The sequence below is a fragment of the Cnephaeus nilssonii genome, assembly GCF_951640355.1.
Source record: "Cnephaeus nilssonii genome assembly, chromosome: 7".
NCBI lineage: Eukaryota > Metazoa > Chordata > Mammalia > Chiroptera > Vespertilionidae > Cnephaeus > Cnephaeus nilssonii.
In genome coordinates this window covers 80,960,409-80,980,756 of record NC_137078.1, presented here as the reverse complement: position 1 = coordinate 80,980,756, position 20,348 = coordinate 80,960,409, and the positions used below count along the sequence as shown (strand labels likewise).

Sequence of the window (20,348 nt, the reverse complement as noted above, 5' to 3'; positions counted from 1 at the left end):
CCAGCCCAAAATATAAACTTCTTGACTTGAATATGACTATTCTCAGTCTACACAGCAGTCTTACCTTCCACCACATTCTGGGGCCCAGTAAGCTCTCTGAACCTGTGATTTCTTCCAGAGGGATCATTGTGCTTTCACACCATAGGACCACTGCTCATGCTGTTCCCCCATTCTGAATTTCCTCCTGATTTCCCTAAGCTTGACCAATGCAAGTTTTACTTTGGGAAGAATCTTTGGACTATCGCCTACCACAACCTCTGGAAGAATTAATTACCCTTGCCTCTGTGCCTCCACGATACCACACATTCTGTCAAACCCACCCTGTACTGATGTTTACTTGATTATTTCCCTACTAGACTGGCCTTCAAACATAATGGACCTCTTCTGACCTGGTGTCTTGGCACCTTGCAGCAGTGTCTAGTACAGAGCATGTGACACATATCAGAAGAGAGGAGCTCATTAAAGAAACGGACACCATGAGTGGTTCCTGGTCAGAGAGCCCACTCTTCTCTATCTACCCACACTACTTCTCAGCTCAGTCACAAAGCCCGGGGGGTGGGGGGAGGCGATGGTCTTTCTTTTCTCCCCCAATTCATTGCCCAGCTACCTCTGTTCCGTGTACGGCTGAATCTTTTGCACAATGATGTCGGAATCCAGCACCCCCAGGAGGACCCCAATCTGGCGGATGAACATCCCCTTCAGCCTCTCAGTCAGCTGACTGACGTTGACATCCAAGATGATCTCCACTAGGTTGTTTTTCCTGGGATCTGGAAAGCATGTGGATTAGTCATGGCTTTAGAAGCAGGAGAGGTAACACAGACCCACCACTGTGCATGTGCTTGGGCACAGGAGAGGAAGGAATGAGAGCGTACAGAAATGGTGTTGGAGTTTCAAAAGGACTCCTGGTCCCTATGTCAACCTGAGAATTACCACCATGTGCTGGGGGGCGGGTGGGGAGGTGTCAGGGAAGCAACAGGGTTTAGTGAAGCGAGTGGGCGAGAGAGAGAAACAAGCTTTGAAAGCCTCTCAATTGGCTTTGCTGAACTCTCCATTGTGGGTAGGTTTATCTAGCAACCTCTCCTGATCCACATCGGATTTTCAGGGACTGGTGTCCTAAAGACTGTTCTACACTTGGAAGTTCAGTGATTATTCAGAATACTTTATTCACACACTTGAATGCAACATTTGCCTGTTCTGATGTATAATTTACACAATTAGTGGACAATGTGATCGGATTTTAAACACAGAGGAGACTTTATTTTGTTTGTTTGTTTTAATCCTCACCCGAGGATATTTTTCCATTGATCTTTTAGAGAGATTGGAGCAGAGAGGGAAAGACAGAGAGAGACATCAATGTGAGAGAAACACATTGATTGGTTGCCTCCTCCGTGCGCCCTGACCAGGGCCCTGGCCGGGGAGGAGACTACAACCAAGATATGTGCCCCCAACCAGAATCGAACCCAAGACCCTTTGGTCTCCAGGCCAATACTCTATCGACTGAGTCAAACCCGCTAGGGCCACAGAAGAGACTATAGTGACTTGGGTGCTGTCCTTCAGAGAGATGGGACAAGGACTGGAAGACCTGCCAAGATCCTTCCCATCTCAGACACTGATACACAGGTTTGGCCTAGATAATAAAGAGCGGGTTTAAAGTTAATCCCTCCTCATCAGATGTGCTCAGAAATTTATCAAGCTCTACCCTACTCCACACTCACTTCCTCTCTAAAACCAAATTAGCCTCAAAGCAAAATAAAAACATGGTTCTATTTAAGAAAGAAATTTTATTTCTGCAAATCTGAAAAATGTAAAGGACACCAGTTACTTTACCTTCCCTGGATTGTCAGAAAAAGCCTGAGGCTCAACTTATAAAAATAAATGTTTTCTGCATTTGGGTGCTGATGAGACATCATGACTCAAGTTATTCCTGTGCTCAGATCCCCAGGGTACCCTCTCCCATCAGTCACATGTAGAGCAGGAAGTGCTGGACTTGGGCACAAAGGCCCGGCTTTGACACACCACTCTGAGTTTTTGTTTCTCCATCTGAGATGAGGAGGAGGAGGTCCATATTCCTGTGTGGGTAGGAGAGGTAATGTTGGAACAGACAGACTCTAAGGATTTTTCAGCTTGGGGTTCTAGATTTTTTTAAAAATCTGGCTCTGTCCATGCTGGGGAGAAGGTGTCTCAGGATGGAGACCCTGCTTGGCTTATCCAGCAATTCCACTCAGTCTCATCACTAAATGAACTCACCAGGTTTCACCTCCACAGTGGTCTGGTCTGTGTTACTCTCACCCTTCGCATCAGTCACTTTCAGATGAAATACGTAGGTTCCCTCGACCAGGTTGGAAAGGAAGAGGATAGGGTGGTGGTCAGAGTGATTTAACACCTCCTGTGGGGTTGAATAACATGGCTACGTTTGCAAAACAAAACAAACTCCTTCCATGGACTCAGTGGCTGCTCTGTCACCACTAAGCCCCTCTGAGCTGGACTGCTTCACCTCCAGCAGCTTCTGCTCGGAACAGCACTGCAGCCCATGGCTGCTCGGGTTAGGGAAGAGAAACTCATCCTGTGCCACACTAGCTTGCAGAGTGACCCCAGGCAAGTCATTTAACCTCCCTGGATTTCAGAGCGCAATCCAGGTTTGATATAAGAAACCACTTGGTTAAAACAGTAGACCATCTGGCTCAGCCCCCTCTCCCCATCTCACCCCTTGGAACATGTGTTGCTCTCCAGCTCCTGGCACACTTACCCCTGCTGCTGGGCTCCCCTCATCTCGAGTCCAGAGGTAGCTGACTATTCCCTTGTCATCTGAGGACTTGGAGCCATCCAGCTCGGCTGTGTCCGTGGGCAAGGTTATCACCACATTCCCAGTTATCTTGGCTATAGGTGGTTTGTTCGTTTCTAAGCAAAGAGAAATCATTGAAATCATATAATATTCTAGGGGGAAAAAGGAAGTGCTTCTTCGTGATGTTTATGGGGAATTAAATGGAGAACTGTTTTAAGAGTCTATCCATGCAAGCAACTAACAGCATCGATTTTTTATTTTTTGTAAACCCTCACCCAAGGATATTTTTTCCAGTGATTTTTAGAGAGTAAAAGGGAGGGATAGAGACAGAGAGAGAAACATCAATGTGAGAGAGACATCGGTTCGTTGCCTCCCACACGCATCCTGACTGGAGCCAGGGATCGAGCCGCAACTGAGGTGTGTGCCCTTGACAGGAATTGAACCCATGCCCCTTCAGTCCACAGGCTGACACTAACCACCGAGCAAACCGACCAGGGCTAAAGGTGTAGATTTAAAGCCACCATTGCCACAGGCCCTGAGGCTCCAGTCCCATGGAGAGAGAAATACTCTCTGACCCATACAACAGAGGGGACAAGTGTAGTTTCCTCCTATATTCCCAAAGCAGCCTCCCCGAAAGGAACCCATTTCTGTCCTTTGGAGGTATATGATAATTGGAAACAAAAGCCCACAGTTGGTTTAAAGCCTGGGAGTTTAGGTTTCATCCAACTGATACCACAAGTTCTCTTTAAAATATGGGTAATATGGATAATATCTGATGGTTTTTCCTACTGTCAGCTTGGAGCCCTCTCTCGAGGCCATTACTGATCATGAGCCTGCAAACCAGAGCAAGGCCTATCGACTCTTGTCTCACGTTGGCTTCAGCGTGCAGGTTCACAGGAAAAGCACAGAAAGCCCCAGTGCAGGACTGTCATTCTGAAGTCTGACAGCAGGTGTCACTGTAGCTAGTGGGAGAGGCACAGGAACCCCAGGTCTTAGCAGCACAGAGGCAAAATAAAAGTGCAAAGGAAAAACACCTTAATTCTTTCCCTATTCAATAGAGAACGAAGGAAAGGAGAAAGGGAGAGAGGGGACTGCAAGAAATGAAAAATCATCTTACAATCACTCTCAATGAAGATTGTTTTAGAAAAGCAAGTATCAGCTGCTCTCACCCCAACTTTCTTCCCCACACCCTGTCTCTAAATCGATTTCTGCAGCCAAACAAGAGATGATGAATTCCTCAGTTATCTAACCCTGAGGCTGCTGCAACAACCCGGGGCAGGGAGGTACCTTCTTTGACAATGACATTCACAGAGCTCCGGCTTTGCAGGTTCCTCTCATCCTTGACAGTCAAGGTGAACACGTAGGTTCCCACTTGCAGCCCAGTCACAGTGGCGACACTGCTGTTAGCCTTCTCGAGCTGCACCCCATCAGGTCCCCTGGACAAAGAGAGAAACCAGAGGCTGGAGTTGTACCTGTTTGCTGCTCTCTTGTCCCTGACTCAGCAGGTGCAGACAATTATTGCCTCAGATGAGACATGAACTATTGTTTCCCAGACCTTGAGAGGACAAGTTTTAAAATATTCCATTTGGACAGAGTGTCATTTGGCCCCACAATACAGGCTACCTGCTGATCAGAAAATTCCATTCACCAGTTTTCAAACAGATCTAGCCTTATCCTTTATATGAGCTTCTAGAACATTCAAACTCTTTGCTGTTCCAGTTTGTAAAAGGAAGAAAGTGTTCTAAGCAGGTCTCTGATCTAAAGAATGATTTCATAGTGATGTTTCTGAAAAGTATTTCTGGCCCAGTAGTTGGTCCAGCTCTTGCCAACAAAGAAGCAAAACACATTTCTTAATCATATGCCAAACTTACTCTTGCTGAAAAGTCAGAGAAAGGAAATGGGCCAAAGCTGCAGAGGAATTCTCAGGGCAAAACCTTCCTCTTCCTAGTGGCTCTGGAAGCAAAGCTCCCGCCAGCTCCCAGACAGGGACCACAGGGGACCTGGCACACCGGGCATCCTTCCTTCTCCCCTGGGGCCTCACTCAGCAGCCGGCAGCAGGCGAGTGAGCTGTGTGCTGACACCCAGGCACAACGCTGCACACACTCTTGAGTCCTTCTGCTCAAGAGTCAAAATGCCCCAGAGCTTTCCTTAAAACTACAGGACAACCAGAGAAATCTGTAGACTTTTCTGTTTTGTTTTGCTATTTAAACTTATGACCTCTGGCCCTAGTAGCCCCTCCTGAAACAGATTCTCCCCAATGAAGCTTGCTAATAAGCATTATTTCTGCTGTAAACACTAATAAAACTCAACCAAAAGATTCATCACTAGTATCTTTAATACTTATAATTAAAACACATGGGGCTGAAGAAGAAAGAATAGGTTCTCCAAAAGATAGAAACAAGAGCTGAGAAAAATAAATTCTAGAATCCAACTCACCAATAGTAAGGTAAGTAGTTTCTGTAGTCCAATTACAGCCCTTTCGCATCCACCTCTAATGCCCCTGACCAAAAACAAAATCAAAACACCCAGTCTATTCTATGATTGCTACCTTTGGAAACAGAGAAATTTAGCTCCTTTTTAACTTTTAACTCTTCCTTGGAATTCTTTCACTACTTTTGAGTTCCAGTTGTTATGGTTTAAAGGAGCTGAAAGGAACTGTGAGAGCCAGGAATGATTCAATTAGGTGATTCCATTTTAATTAGTATTATTTGGTCGCTGCCTTTCGCCTCTGGCTAATGTAGTTGGTAAGTGTGGTCTTCAAGGATATAGTAATAGAGCAATGCTTTCATTTTGTAGATGAATTTTCAATTCTCCTTGATAGCTGCTCTGCCCCATCCCCCTGCCAGCCTTACCCAGTTAATTTTGAGCAACAGTATTTTTCTGCTCCATTACCCCTTCCATCTTGCCTCTCAAGTGTAATTAAACTATGCATTTCAGCAGATGGATTACACCTGTAAAAGCACCAGGACTGCAAAATACTACCTGGGGACTAGCTGATGGTAAGCATTCTTTATTTTTTACAAAAATTAACTTATATAATTTTCTTAGCGTTGAAGTTTGGCATTGCAAACCTTTCTTTCTCAGTCACAGCCCCCTTGAATAAGCCAACAAGAGCAAGTAAGCGCTTAAAAATTTTTTGTAATCCTTGCCTGAGAATATTTTAACTGATTTTTAAATTTGTTTATTTATTTCTATTGATTTTTAGAGACTGAAGAAGGGAGGGAGGGAGAGAGAGGGTGGGGGAGAGAAACATCGACCAGTTACCTCCTATACATGCCCCAACTGGGGATCAAACCTGCAACCTTTTGGTGTATGGGATGATGCTACAACCAATTGAGCCACCCAATCAGGGCACAGCAAGTACACTCAAAAAATAAATAAAACATTACTCTGCAAATGTCTGGAGACTTTGCATAAGTAAGGCTTTGTGTCAATACTCACTGTGTTTTTTCCCAGAGATACGAGATAATTTTCTGATCATCTGAGCTTTTGCTACCATCCAAGGTTGTGCTATCCATGGGAAGGGTCAGCTCTTTATCTGGGCCTGCATCTGCTCGTGGCGGCTTGTTGTTTTCTAGAAGACAGAGGCATACAGATCAAAAGCAGGCAGTAAGCTGGGAAAGGAGAGGATCCAATTGGGACATATATTCTGGAAGCCATGAGGACTCTGCCTCTCTGCCCAGAGATGGTCAGATACCGTGGGACAGATATGTACTGGGGTGTGATCAGGAAGCTCACAATGCAGAACAGAAGACGGAAACATAGAACACTTCTGAAAGAACATGGCAGAACTTAATGAAGTTACAATGCCATGCTAAATGGGAAATAGAATGCTCTGGGAGTTCAAAGGAAAGGGTATGAGTGATACGACAGGGCTTTCTTAAGGAAGTAGGTTTGAAGCTGGTCCTTAAAAGACACATGATAGGATTTGGGTGGCAGAGACTCTACCTTTTATGTCTCCTTGAAGGCACATTAGCCCAGGGCAAGGGATAAGCTGAGGCTAGGGCAGTGGTCGGCAAACTCATTAGTCAACAGAGCCAAATATCAACAGTACAACGATTGAAATTTCTTTTGAGAGCCAAATTTTTTAAACTTAAACTTCTTCTAACGCCACTTCAAAATAGATTTGCCCAGGCCGTGGTATTTTGTGGAAGAGCCACACTCAAGGGGCCAAAGAGCCGCATGTGGCTCGCGAGCCGCAGTTTGCCGACCACGGGGCTAGACAACAGAAGTTATGAGGACAATAGAAGCTTCCAGGGGCTCAGTGGATTGGCGCCTCCTACTGCTCACTCATACAGCTCAGAACCCAAACCCTCTTCTCCCCAAGGTTAAAGGGACCAGCCAATAGCAGAGCCTGCACCTCAAGGTTGGACTTACCAGGCTGCACAATAACAGTCACTTGAGCGGTGGCCTGCTGTCCTATTGTGTCAGTCACTGTTAGCTGGTAAGTGTAGTCTCCTTCTTGCATGGCAGAGAGCTGCAGGATTGGTGTTCTAACACCCTGGATATAGAAATACAGACCATGGAAAAGCAGCCTCCCAGAGTCACAACATAATACGCTAAGTCCTGCTTGGGTCTAAGAGACTTACCCAGTTTTCTAAACCTATTTGGTACTAGGCTACTACTTCCTAGAGTTCAGCAAAATTAGTGAATGCTGGATCAGACGCTGTGGGACATCTTGTTAAAAAGCTTCCCCCCTAAAGGGAACAACCTTCCCTGATACAGCAGCAGTTTCAAATAAAATCAGAGCTTTCACAAGGGAGGGGAGTACAGGGAAATGTACAAAGATAACCAAGATCAGCCTCTAAGACCAAAGGCAGAAAGAAGACCATCTTACCTTATAATAGACAAATATGCAAATTGACCGCACCTTCGCTACGCCCAAGCCACGCCCACCAACCACGCCCACCAGGAAACCGTTGCAGGGACGTTGGGGTGCCCCCGAGCCCAAGGCCGGGAAAGCTGCACAGCGGGGAGCCTGCACAGATCGCAGGCAACGACAGGGGGTCGGCTCCTACGATCCGTAGCAGGGACGCTGGGTGCGGCCGAGCCCAAGGCCGGGAAAGCCGCCTGAGGGTTTCCCGGCCTTGGGCACCAGCGGGCAGCCTGCACGGATCGCAGGAAACCACTGGGGGTCGGCTCCTGCGATCCCTAGCAGGGACGCTGGGTGCCGCCGAGCCCAAGGCCACCGCCCGGGGCCAAGCCCCGACCCTGAAAGAAGGCGGTGGCCACAGCCAAGGCCTGGGTCCCTGGTGCCGGCAGAAAACTGGTGCAGGCAGCCAGGTGAATGAAGGTCTATTGCACGAATCTTCGTGCAAACGGGCTACTAGTGAATATATAATAACACAATTTTTAAAAAGTGTTCTTCCTATGAAGGTTACACAGTGATCCTAATGAAGTGCTCAGTAAAACATGGCAGCAATTCCAGATGCTATGTCACGCTATGCTGTCCCCTTACAGATTTGTGCAGATTCTGCAGCAGCAGAGAAACCCAACACAATACTTAAACTAAACCCAGGTGAAACGTGAGCTTTAAGTCATGCCTCAAATCTAGAAACATAGACTCCCGAGTGTCACAAGGAACATTACATATAACTTAGGACAAACTCCAATGCAGGAACTTTACAACAGTGGGCAAACCTGACAGCCTCTTGCAGACAGTTTGTTTGGCCTATATGTCTTAAAAGCTGTAAACTTTCACATAAAGGTCTATATTTCCTGATAATAATGGGACTGTACTTCCATCTGGCCACAACCAGCTGGGCCTGAGGAGCAGCTGGACCCTTTAGTCAGGGCTTAGGTTCTCTGGTTCACCACAGCCCCATCCAGTTTTCTTTACTGACTTATGTTACCTGTGTGGTGACAGATCTAGTCTCTTATTAAATATCTGCAGAGAAGGGCTCACCACTGAGTTGGGCAATCTACTCCAATTTGTAAGATTCACACCCATGCACCTTCTAAATAGTTTGACTCTCTGGAATCATCCTAGAGCAGCTACCATTTCTCATCCAGTCTTTTCTTCTGATATGAAACATTTAAGATATAGGTTTTTGATAGTATGTTAATTAAAGACTCCTTAAACTTTGTGGATTTAAAAAAAATTCAAATATTCTATGCACAAATCTGACTTCGGTAATTAAAATACAGCAAAAACAAGCCTTGGATGGGTGATCCAGTCCAGTAGCTCTAATTCACCTGGGCAAGAAGAGACAGAAACTCTTCCCTCCTACCTGCATCTCCACCACTTTCCCTTTGCTGCTGGGGCTGAGTGACCACTCATAGCTGGTGATGCCATGGTCATCAGTGCTCTGGTTCCCAAGGAGCGTGATGGAGTTTTGGGGCAGGGTGATCACTTGGTTGGGGCCTGCGTTGGCCACAGGGGGGTAATCCACAGCTTTGTTCACTGTCAGGCTTGCAGTGGTCGAGTTGGTAGCTCCATCAGAGTCTACTACAGTCAAGCTATCAGGGCAGAGAGAGGAGTGCAATCAGGGATGGTTTTCAGTAAAGAAGAAGAAATATAAGAGGACTAAAAGTCAAGAATAAGAAATACCAGAGTGGAAGGGTTACTAATTAGTAACCAATTCTTACCATTCCTCTTAGAAAGGTAGAGTAATACTAGAAGCTAACACTGACTGAGGGGTCACTGTGTACCAGACACTGTTCCAAGTGGTTTAGAACTCAATAAACAACAGCTTTATAAAGTCCTATCTTCATTTTACTCCTTACACATATGAGGGTCTAAGGCAGAGAGAGGTCAAGTAACTTGCCCAAGCTGGAAAGTATTGGAGTTAGGACCTGAGCCCAGGCAGTGTGTCTCCAGTGCTGTTTTGCTCTGCTGCCTGCATGTACCTGTATGCTGGGACCGGTACAAGCACTGTCTGATCTAGCCCGCACAGCAATCATCAATCTCAATTTACAAGTGGCTTAGAGAGGCTAAGTAACCTGCTCAGCACCCCATTGTGAGCCAAGATGCAAGCCCAGTTCTCTGACTCCCAAGCCTAGAAACCAAGTCTTAAGAGAGAGTCCCTGGTCCCTGTTCCTGTGGGGTACAGAGACGCTACATTAACTAGTGCTCTGACTGCAACAGGCTCTTCCCCCCACCATCCTCTTCGGCTATGTACACGCACAGGAACGGACATCCTGAGCAGACAGCCTCTGGGATGGACTAGGAAGGCTGGCTGTGGTAAGACAGGACCCTGAGATGGAAATGAGTTCTCCTATGCAACAGTCTCACAGTTTGTGCCAGTGTGAAACAGGATTTGAAAGAGAAAAATAATGTTCATTTATAAGAACAGGGCAGTTACCTAAATGATGCTGTCCAGCTGAACAGCCTAAAGCTGCTCTTGCCACCTCAAAATGTGAGCATAAGCAAGCAAGGAGGTTTGGGCTCCTTCCATTTTGCTGACAGAAAGATAAAAAGCATAAAAAAGATATGTCATTTGTTTAAATCTCACCACCAACCACAGACAGAGCCAGGCATCTGTGGGGTTTTATCCCACAGCCTCACCTTTTCCTATGGTCTGAAGAGGATTTTTGGTATTACAGCCTTGAGAAAAAGAGCATAGAAACATCAGATACATAGACATGCAAATCAAACATCAGAAGAAAAATCCACAGAAGTTTTCTTTATTTTCCAGTTTGCCTGTTGTTTTCAGTTTTTTGTTTTTTACACATACTATTTGTCTCCTATTTCAGAATAAAAGCAAGTTATAGATAGGTGGCAAAATGGAAGCTGCCCATTACCGACTTTCACCTCGGTCCCTAGCTTACACGCAAGAATGCTGGAAACAAACAGCAGCTGACCACAGGGCTGGGGAAAAAGGAGACTGCCATGTAAAAGCAGGGTAGAGGAAAAATGAGTGGAATCAGATTGGACCTTAATGCTAATCAAACTCAACCCCATCAGTTCATAGATTGAGGCTTAGAAAAAAAGAATAGATCCCTAATACCCTATCCATCTGAAATGCTGTTTTTAACCTTGGTTAAAAGCTCAGACTGCTTCTGTGACCTTGGGCAAGTTACTTAACCTCTTGGTACCTAAATTTCCTAATCTATAAAATAAGAGTAATTTTAATATTTGTTGTATGGTTTCAATGGCTTTCTGCTTGCAAAGAGCTCAGAACAGTATTAAACACATAGTAAATGTTCAAAAACCAGTAGTTATTTTTCAAAACATCAACCTAGCCCAGTTTAAATTCCATAAATGTTAAAATTCCTATATTAGAAATCTAAGAAAAATCAATTCACTTTTCCATTTTAAGCCAATGAAAAGGCTTCAACCTTGTTAAATGGCAACTACCTTTCATTCTCCTGAAGTCTTGAGTCAGTGACAGTGCTGCTAAGTCAGAACCTGCATATGTATTTATATGGTAGGTGTGGTGCTATGACATTCATCACTGTGTCTCTGGTAATGTCTAAAACTTGATTAATATCAGATCTGGTGGGGAACACAAACACCCAAGAATAAGCTGTTGCACCGTGGTAGGCGCCACATAAGGGCACTGAGTGCAACCTTCTCTCCTCTCTGGAGGGATCTAAGAGAGCCTCAAAGAAAACTGTAGGTCCCTAAGGATAGGCAGAACTCCAACAGACTGAGAAGAACATTCTAGGAAGCAAACAAAATACATATGGGTCAAGTCAAGGAACAGAGTAGAATGAGCCCTGACATGGGGGTTAGAAAATCTGCAATTCAGTGCAGTTTATTAAATACACTGAGCCTCATTTTTCTCAGATATAAAATGATGACAGTATCATGTACATATGGTATTTGGATGATAAAGTACTTTGTAACAAGGAATTATGCAAATATAAGGAGGATTACTCTAGAGTCAGCCTCACACTCTTATTAATCATATTCTAGAATGTTGACACTAGTTCCCAAAAGGACTGTCTTTAAATAAAGTTCTCCAAAAAGCCTTAATAAAGAGAGATCCTACAACTCATATTCAAATAAACCATGTGTCAAAAGTATTGACCTATTAACCAGGAGGTCATGGTTCAATTCCCGGTCAGGGCACATGCTCAGGTTGCAGGCTCCATCCCCAGTGTGGGGCCTGCAGGAGGCAGTCAATCAATGATCCTCTCACATCATTGATGTTTCTATCTCCCTAGCCCTTCCTCTCTGAAATCAATAAAAATATATATTTTTTAAAAGTAAAGGCTTTGAGATATTAAGTTAAAGAAGCATTTCCCATAGGGAAGAGACAAGATGGTAGTAGGTTCATGCTAGATTGTTCCTGAGAAAAGGCAAAGAAAGATGGGTCCTTTCACTTAATGACAGAAATCCTAAAAATGTCTGGAGAACTGCCACGTAAGACTTTGAAAAGGACTAACTGTGGTGGATCCTAATCTATTATGCAAGGGCTTTTGCCCTAAAAAGTTATTTGTGTTGTGACCACAATTACTGTAGGGCTCAAAGAACCAATGGAACCACAGGCTATATTTTCAGCCACTCTACAATTAAATTGGTATCTGTCAGAGTTACTCCTGTAAGAATGCAGAACCCATAAGGAAAATAAAGGCCAATGGTAAACTTGAAGGATCCTGAATTTACCTGAACGTGTAGTTCCCAGGGACGAGCTTACTTAGTTTTAATATGGCCGTATCTTCAGAAATCTTCTCTTCTCTCAGAGGTCCCTTTAGTTCTTCCCAATGGTACCTGACGATTTTATCATCATCAGTGCTTTCTTGATCATAAAGAAACACCGGTTACAAGATGAGAGTGCCTGGTCTCAGCACTTACTCAGTTTACACAAATGAGGGCAACTACCTATAGAGATTTGAGGCTAGGGAAACTTCATAAAATTACAGGCTATCTCTCCAGATTATTTCTTCCCTACGAATATTGGGTCATTCTGCCTCTCTATGACTGACTATTCCACTGCATAGTTTTCCAAGGACTCCAACACAGGCAACTCTGGTTAAAAAGTTACTGCATAAAAAAAGGAAAATAAAAAATTCTTAAATGCATGAAAAGATACTCAACCTCACTTAGAAGAAATGCAAATTTAAATTTCACTTGAGATATTATTTTTAAACCTATCAGATTGGTAAAGACCAAAGCTTCATGACACATAAATGGGTAAAGGTGTGGAGAAAGAGGAACTTTCTTAAGTCATGGTGGAAGCATAAATTGATACAACCACTGTAAAGAGCAATTTGGCAAAATTTACTTTTGTCCCTGCAATTCCTCTTCTAGGAATTTATCCTATAGATATCCTTACATATGTGTTCATCATCATACTTACAAGATTATTCACAGTAACATTATTTGTAATAGTGAAAGACCAAAAATAATCTAAATGGTCATCAATAGAGATTGACTGAAAACAAGTATATATTCAAACAATGCAATTGTACATCCATATACTGGAAGGCTATGTAATCGTTAAAAGGAAAAAAGAATAAAGTATTTCATATATTGATTCAGAAAAATTACCCAACATATAGAAACAGGCATTGTACATACTGTTTTATCATAAAGATGTATATCTATCTTATCTATGCATAAGATATCTTTGGAAAGATACATAAAATAATACAATTGCTTGTCTGCAGAAAAACTGGATAGTTGGGAGACAGGGATGATAGAGATTCTTTTTGTCCTGTACCTTTACATATTATTTAACTTTGACCTATTCAAAAATATAAAATGAAATGGTACTATATGAACCTTTTCTACCACTCTCATAAGTGCCTCTTCCTGTCCTGTCTTTTACCTCTTAGCCTGCTATTCTTCTAGCCTCCTCTTGTCAGAACTATCTACATGAAATGTCTAACACTGCTAGAGATTCCTCTGCTAAAGCAGTGGCTACCTCTGCCAAAAACTCTGCCAAGGTAGTCAGGGTAACAGGGCCTTAATGGGTCTCAAGAGAAGCCAAGCAAATATTGGTGAGATGATAGGCCCGAAACCTCCTGCACACACATAGCCAGGATCAATGGCAAAGACCCAGAGATCCTCTCCTGTCCTCTGAAGGGACAATGTTAGTGAGCCAAGCAAGGTTGTGGAGCACATTCCGTGAGCCTCTCCAGGAGAAGGCTGACAATCTTGTTAGGCAGTGATGGCTGGATGAGAGCTCCTCAGTTAAGACTCTCAGTTACTCATCTTGCCATGACAGGAAGAGCTTTATTTCCATAACTGAGAATGGCAACTCCATCTAAAAAAATTTGAAAACCAGCAAGTTCCAACTAAAATAATGCTAAATGCATGCATAATCCCACTTTCTTACCATCTCAGAATAGAAATGTTACTTCAAACAAGCCACATGGGGGTTTTAAATAGGGTCTGTCTGATTTTTACTTCCTAATCAGTTGCTTCAGATGGTTGGTCTTCCCATAATTTGGTCAAGAAGCCTAAGCAGAATGCTGGTCCAAATCTTTGACCAGAATACCCAGTGAATGCTGTTCTAAAACACTGTGCCAAGTACTCACGGCTGCCATCAATGACTGTAGAAGTGGTTGGCAGAGAAATCTCCTGGAACTGTGGTGACACAATGGCAACAGGAGGCTGATTTTTACGGGGCTCTGCAAGAAAATGACCCAGAAGAAATTAAAAGAGGGGCTTTGTAAATTATAAGAAGAGCAGGCCACCTCTGGGTGGATTATAAATGTTTCCATTACCTAACCTGTGTCTGAAGCATCATCAAATGTGAAAGTCACAAGACCAGGTTGGCATTCTAACATAAGACATCTAGGAGTGTTTAAGCCTCTTGCAAACCTGACTATTCTTAAGACCACACCCTGTGCATTCTTTCAATGCTCATGTGCTATCTAGTTTGTGAAAAGTACTAAAGTAGAAAGTGACTGCTTTCTGGCAAGCTGACCAGAGGTGGACAACAAATAAAATGTGTGCAATAAAGGCGCTGGAAAACAAACTATCCCTTGCCACAACTGTGCCGAAAAGATGAGTTATTTCTCAACCACCTGGGAGCTGACTATGTGGGAGGTGACTAGGCCGAGTGTTGGAAAGGTCACAAACCACTCCCTCTAGTCCACCTCAATGACTGTGAGCCCAGTGGCCTTTTCATTGAGAAATGATCAAATGGTCTTTATGCTAAACACATTTTGAAGAAAGAGAAAATATTACCTTGGCTACAAAATTAAAGGAATTAAAAGAAAATCTATTACCAACAAAGACAGAATAAGAATTTGTGCCAATGTATGGGCCACTTGCCAATTTCCCCCAAATATCTCTGAAAATGCAAAACAAGATACCTTGCTATCACACTCGTAATCTACTGATCACTTAAAAAGAATAATGGAATTTGGTGTTCAATGTGAAGGAGGAACGGCAGGGGTTCTGTGAGGAAGTCTGTGTACAAAGACCCACATTTCTGGAAAGAGATCAGAAAGGGCCAGCCACTTGGCCGGTTCTCCTGCATAATTTTCCTAGGCTCCTGGCTTTCTTGTATCTCTTAATTATCACACATGGTCCTCTCTCAGCATGATCCACTGGAGAAGTAGTTCTCAGGCAGACAGGCTATCAGCTCAGTGCCATACTGCACTGTAGGTCAGCACAGGTTCCAACTAGAACCAAAGTATATACTTTGCCACCCTATACCTTTTTCTACATTGAATTAGGAATTGCCCAATAAATGTATTTTAAAAAAAGAATGGAAATTAAAAACCCCTAAAATCAAATCTCCCTCCTTGGAATCCTCAGAGGGAGCAATAGAGGCACAGTTAGGGCTGAGAAACATACCTGGCTTTACCGTCACGTTCACACAGCCTTCCCCATGGGAATTCTGACCATCTACAATCACTCTGAATTCATAAAGGCCTTCAGTGAGCTGAAAAAAGGACAGAAAATCTTATAGTCAACCATAAAGAGGAGCAATTATACTTAAAATCACACATATGTGAACTTTCCCCTGGTGATTCTTGCACTCTCTTCTTGTACTGTTTTCAAAATGGAGAAAGTAAACTAACCAAAGAGATGAAACAATGAATTATAAACTAAAAAACCATAGCTTTTAATGTGAATCTTATTACTAGCTGACTCTGGAACAACAGAAGGGATTTCAATATCTCTGTACTCCCATTTTCTTTTAAGAAAAACATTAAGGGCCCTACCATCCTACTTCTCAGCGTTATGAAATTAAAACAATTATCTCTGCAAAGAAAAACATTTTGTAAAAATACCAAATAGCTCCCAAATATCTGACTATTTTTCCCTACTGACTTTTGCTAACTGTATAAACATAATATAAAAGAAAAAATAATCACCCAAAATCCCACTGTCCTAACACATCAATTAATCCTATATCTCTTATTTCCTCCCAATCCTTAACCACACAAAACAATAGTTTTAAACAGTTCATCCAATTCAACAAACATTTATTGAGCACCAATTATGTACCAGTTATTGTCCAAGGCCTGGGATTTGGAGATAAATAAGATAAGATCCCAACCTTCAAGGAGCTTGTATGTCAATGGTATTCAGAGTCTAGCTAAAAATCAAAGTGTGAGTCAAATTTTTTATTGTTCTTTCTTCCATTCATTTAGCATCAACACTTTTCCCATTATAATAGTCTTTTTAATAGTCACTTTAATGGCTGCAGAAAAATATGTGAATAAATGTGCCATAATTCACATAAGCATTCCACATTGCTGGCTATTTGAATTGTTTCCAAATTTTTACTATTATAACCTATTACTGTGACATCCTTTGGGCAAAGAGGTTTGCTTTCTTTTGCATTACCTTCTTTGGGTAAATGCTAACTGACTGCATATAGCGTTTTTGACTACTTCCTTCTTTTTGTAATGCTCTCCCTTCCTTGGCTTTCACTTCCCTGCCCACTCCTCATTTTCTTCAATTTCCTCTTTCCCTTAATGACAGTGTTCCCCAACATTCCAATCACAGACCATTTATTTCTTCATTATACACTCTCTTGATGATCTCATCTATTACCAAGGCTTCAATTGTCATCTATTTGAAGTTGGTGTATAAATTTATCTCTCTAGCCCAGATCTCCAATCCGTTACCCTTTATTGGACACCTGCACTCAAATGTTTCACAGGTATCTCAAACTCACTCTGTCCAAAAATGAAGTAATCATCTACACACCTCCTCCAAACATGCTCCTCTTTCTGTGCTCCTCATTTCAGTGAATACCACCACATTCACACCAATACCCACCAACATGCTTAAGCCACAGGCTAGAATTATCCTAGACTTCTCTTCAACATCTTCACCCAGTTAATTGATCACCAAGTCTTATCATCAAGTCAACCTCCATAATATTTCTCCAATCCAATCACTTCTCCATTCACACTGCCATCACCTTAGTTTTTAACCATTCATCATAGCACAGTTGTTAAAGGCACTGGGGGGAGGGCTTTAGAGACAGAAAGTTCCCGTTCAAAAGTACCATTTAGTAGTTTTGTAAACTTTGACCAAACCACTTTATTTTTCCAATTTTTCATTTTAACATTTATAAAACATATATTAATATCTACATCTTGGGGGTGTTATAAAGATTAAATAAAATAATTGCATAAAAGTACTGTTTCTAGCATATTGTATGAGCTCAATAGTTGGTTTTAAATTTTTATTTATTTAGTGTTTTTTTACTCAGCTATTATTATCTCACACCTACATTTGTCAACAGATTCCTCACTGGTCTCCCTGGTTTGAGTCTTATCTCCTCCAATCTGTGGACAAAGTGATCTTCCTAAGCTGAAAATATGAACATGTCTTTCTCTTGCTTGAAATCTTTCAAAGGCACCATGTTCCCTCTGGATAAGATTCAAAGTCCTTACAACGGCTCTGTGCAATCAGGCCTCTGTATCTCCCCAACTTACTTGTGCCACTGCTCTTTTCATACTACAGGGTCTAGTCAGGCTGAACCACATATAATTCTTTTTCCCACATTTCCTGTATAATATTTGGCCCAGTGGACATATTACCTCGCCTGTTTATAGTATTATCACTCTACTCTTTATCCAGTTAAGTTAGTAACCTTTCATGACCCAACTAGACAAACTCTAAAAAATCTACTCTGACTCTCCAGGGTTTCAACATCCTCTGCACTGAACTAGTGAATCCTATGTTATAATTACTTGTTTTCAGTCAGTATCTTTGGTAAATTAACTCACTGGTAACAATGCCTGCCACATAACTAGTGTATAATAAATAGTTGTTAAGGAAGTGAGGAAGGAAAAAAGAAAAGAAGGGAGTGAATGAGGAAGGAAGGAAGGAAGGAAGTTAACTGCTTGACTAAAGAATATGTAAATTTTTATGGTTCTTAATAACTACAGTGAGTCTAAAAAAAGACTGCACCAATTTACACAATCATGTGGCCACAAATAGCCTACCTTATTTCCCAAATTATAAAATTCTTATGTTACCCTTAAAAGCAGTTGAGCATATATTTGCACTCAAAAGCTATCACCACCATGCTTATACAGTCTTTTCATCATAAATGAAAATTTGAGAATCACATACTAACAAATACTGGATGTCAGCCAGTCAAGATTTTTGAAGGATTCACTTCTGAAACATTATTTCCGACTTAAGTGTTGACAGAAAATTCTATATTATAAACTGTTTTAAATGGTCAACACCTCTAACCCAGTCCTGCAAATGACAGGATATGAATTCACCTTGGATAGTTTGAGGATCTGGGAATGTTTCCCTTCCATTTCTCCACTGTAGTCTTTAGGATGAGTAATCAGCTGCCAGTCGTAGGTGTAGGTTTCTCCTATGGAAGGACAGTTACAAAAATCATCAAAACACACACCTACACACAAAGAGGGCAGCCACACAGACTGCCAGTAACAAATCTCTTCTAAATCTTGACAAGACCTTAGTTTTTAAGATTTCATTCCAAAACCTATAGGGAAACCAAACATTCTGTTGAAAGAAAGGGTATTTTCTGCTAACTCAGCTAGTCAGGGTTTCTTCCACTTTCTCCCAGCAATGCTCAATCCTGCCTCATACCCACCCTACTCAGGACCAATCCTCCCTCAAAATACCAGGTTTCTCCTGGTGTGGCATGCCAAAGAAAATGCATGCCCTACCAGCCATTATAGATGAACTCATTGGAAACAAAGGCCATTTTCTTGTAAAATTTCTTTTGCAACAAAGAAGAGCAATAACTTCTAAATAACATGGTTCAAAAATAGCTTTTTATAGAATGCGAACAATGCTCGACTCACTGAGGTCATCACACCCTGGTGAGTTAAAAGAGCTGCTTCATTCCAGCTGAGCGAAATAACACTGCAGAAGATGGCAGAGGATGGCCCACTTAAACAGGCCGCTCTGAAGTTAATTAAGATCAAATGAAGCATTAAATGGTCCTCATTTGTAGCTCAGACTATATGACTGGGTGAGGCAAAGATAGAATGCCATTTTCTAAATGGAATCCAATCCCAGTTAAAGTGGTCTTAAATTTGGGGGAACCAAATGCATGTCTTGCTAGGAAAGAGTGGGATTTGGTAGGGAAGTTTAGCTTAAGTTACACCCCAAAGTAAAAAATAAAAGGAAACATAAGAAATCTCAAATGCTTAGCAGAGAATGCTCATCTTTTTATTTTACAAGTTCAAAAGTTAAAGTTAACACATAGAACCTAATTCTAAGATAGCCTTCATTTAAGACCAGATATTCTTTTATAAGCCTGAGATACAAGATCTATTACTCCACCTTCCTCTCCAAAACACTAGTTTTCTTTTGGCCCCAGTTCTCAGCCCAGGAGCTCACACAAATGTGCATGGAGAAGCTGGGCTAGATAAGGAGCAGGAAAGAATCAGTAGAAGTAGAATTGGTGTAAGAGATGACATTTCTTCCAACTGTAGTTGAACATATTTTTCCACACAGAAAATAGACCCACACTAGTTTGGGAACTGACAATCCTATATAATAAAAGCCTAATATGCTAAGTGCCCGGTCATCCGGTCGGCCATTCAATCAATCAATGCATAATATGCTAATGATGTGCTAAGGCCACTCAACTGCTTGCTATGATGTGCATTGACCACCAGGGGGCATACGCTCAGACCGGTAGGTGAGCTTGCTGCTCGGGTCAGTCTGATCGGAACTGAGCAAGACGGGCCCGACACACTCTGGATCCCTCCCACAAGCCCTTCCTGGCAGGCCAACCTCCTGCGTCCCTCCCCAGCCCTGATCATGCACTGGTGGGGTCCCTTTGCCTGGCCTGTACCCTCTCGCAATCTGGGACTCTTCGGGGGATGTTGGAGAGCTGGTTTTGGCCCGATCCCACAGGCCAGGCCGAGGGGCCCCACCCATGCACGAATTCGTGCACCAGGCCTCTAGTTTTATAATATATGAGGCTAACAACACAAATTTCCAAAAAGGACAATAATTCTAGGACAGAAAAACTCAGGGGATGAATTATGCCTTACAGCCAAAAAGTTATCCAAGGGTAGGAATGACTAAGTATAGGTCTGTTAGACAGATTGCTGGTTTTAATAATTTAGGGCAGTGGTATTCAAAACTGTGCCTCCAAACCCTGTAGGGATCCTTAGAGTTGCATCAGGGGCTGCCACAGAAGAAGGATGAAGAGCAGGCATAGCTGGTCCTACCCTCACTGTCCCCACCCTTTGAAAG

General features: G+C 42.5%; 1 protein-coding gene across 10 annotated transcripts in view; it reads right to left on the bottom strand.

Annotated features, from left to right (window-relative positions):
* KIAA0319L (KIAA0319 like) overlaps window positions 1-20,348 on the bottom strand; it is a 107,035-nt gene that overhangs the window by 14,615 nt on the left and 72,072 nt on the right. For 9 of the 10 annotated variants that reach the window (XM_079776345.1, XM_079776346.1, XM_079776342.1 and 6 more), the window contains 11 exons: window positions 18,386-18,483; window positions 15,483-15,570; window positions 14,213-14,305; window positions 12,336-12,468; window positions 9,013-9,241; window positions 7,160-7,283; window positions 6,224-6,356; window positions 4,070-4,218; window positions 2,747-2,898; window positions 2,248-2,386; window positions 608-767 (listed from right to left, as the gene is read on the bottom strand). In XM_079776345.1, coding sequence (XP_079632471.1) covers window positions 608-767; window positions 2,248-2,386; window positions 2,747-2,898; window positions 4,070-4,218; window positions 6,224-6,356; window positions 7,160-7,283; window positions 9,013-9,241; window positions 12,336-12,468; window positions 14,213-14,305; window positions 15,483-15,570; window positions 18,386-18,483 — 1,498 coding nt within the window. Of the gene's footprint in view, window positions 1-607; window positions 2,070-2,247; window positions 2,387-2,746; window positions 2,899-4,069; window positions 4,219-6,223; window positions 6,357-7,159; window positions 7,284-9,012; window positions 9,242-12,335; window positions 12,469-14,212; window positions 14,306-15,482; window positions 15,571-18,385; window positions 18,484-20,348 lie in introns of those variants that run through there. The other variant, XM_079776343.1, reaches the window with a different exon arrangement.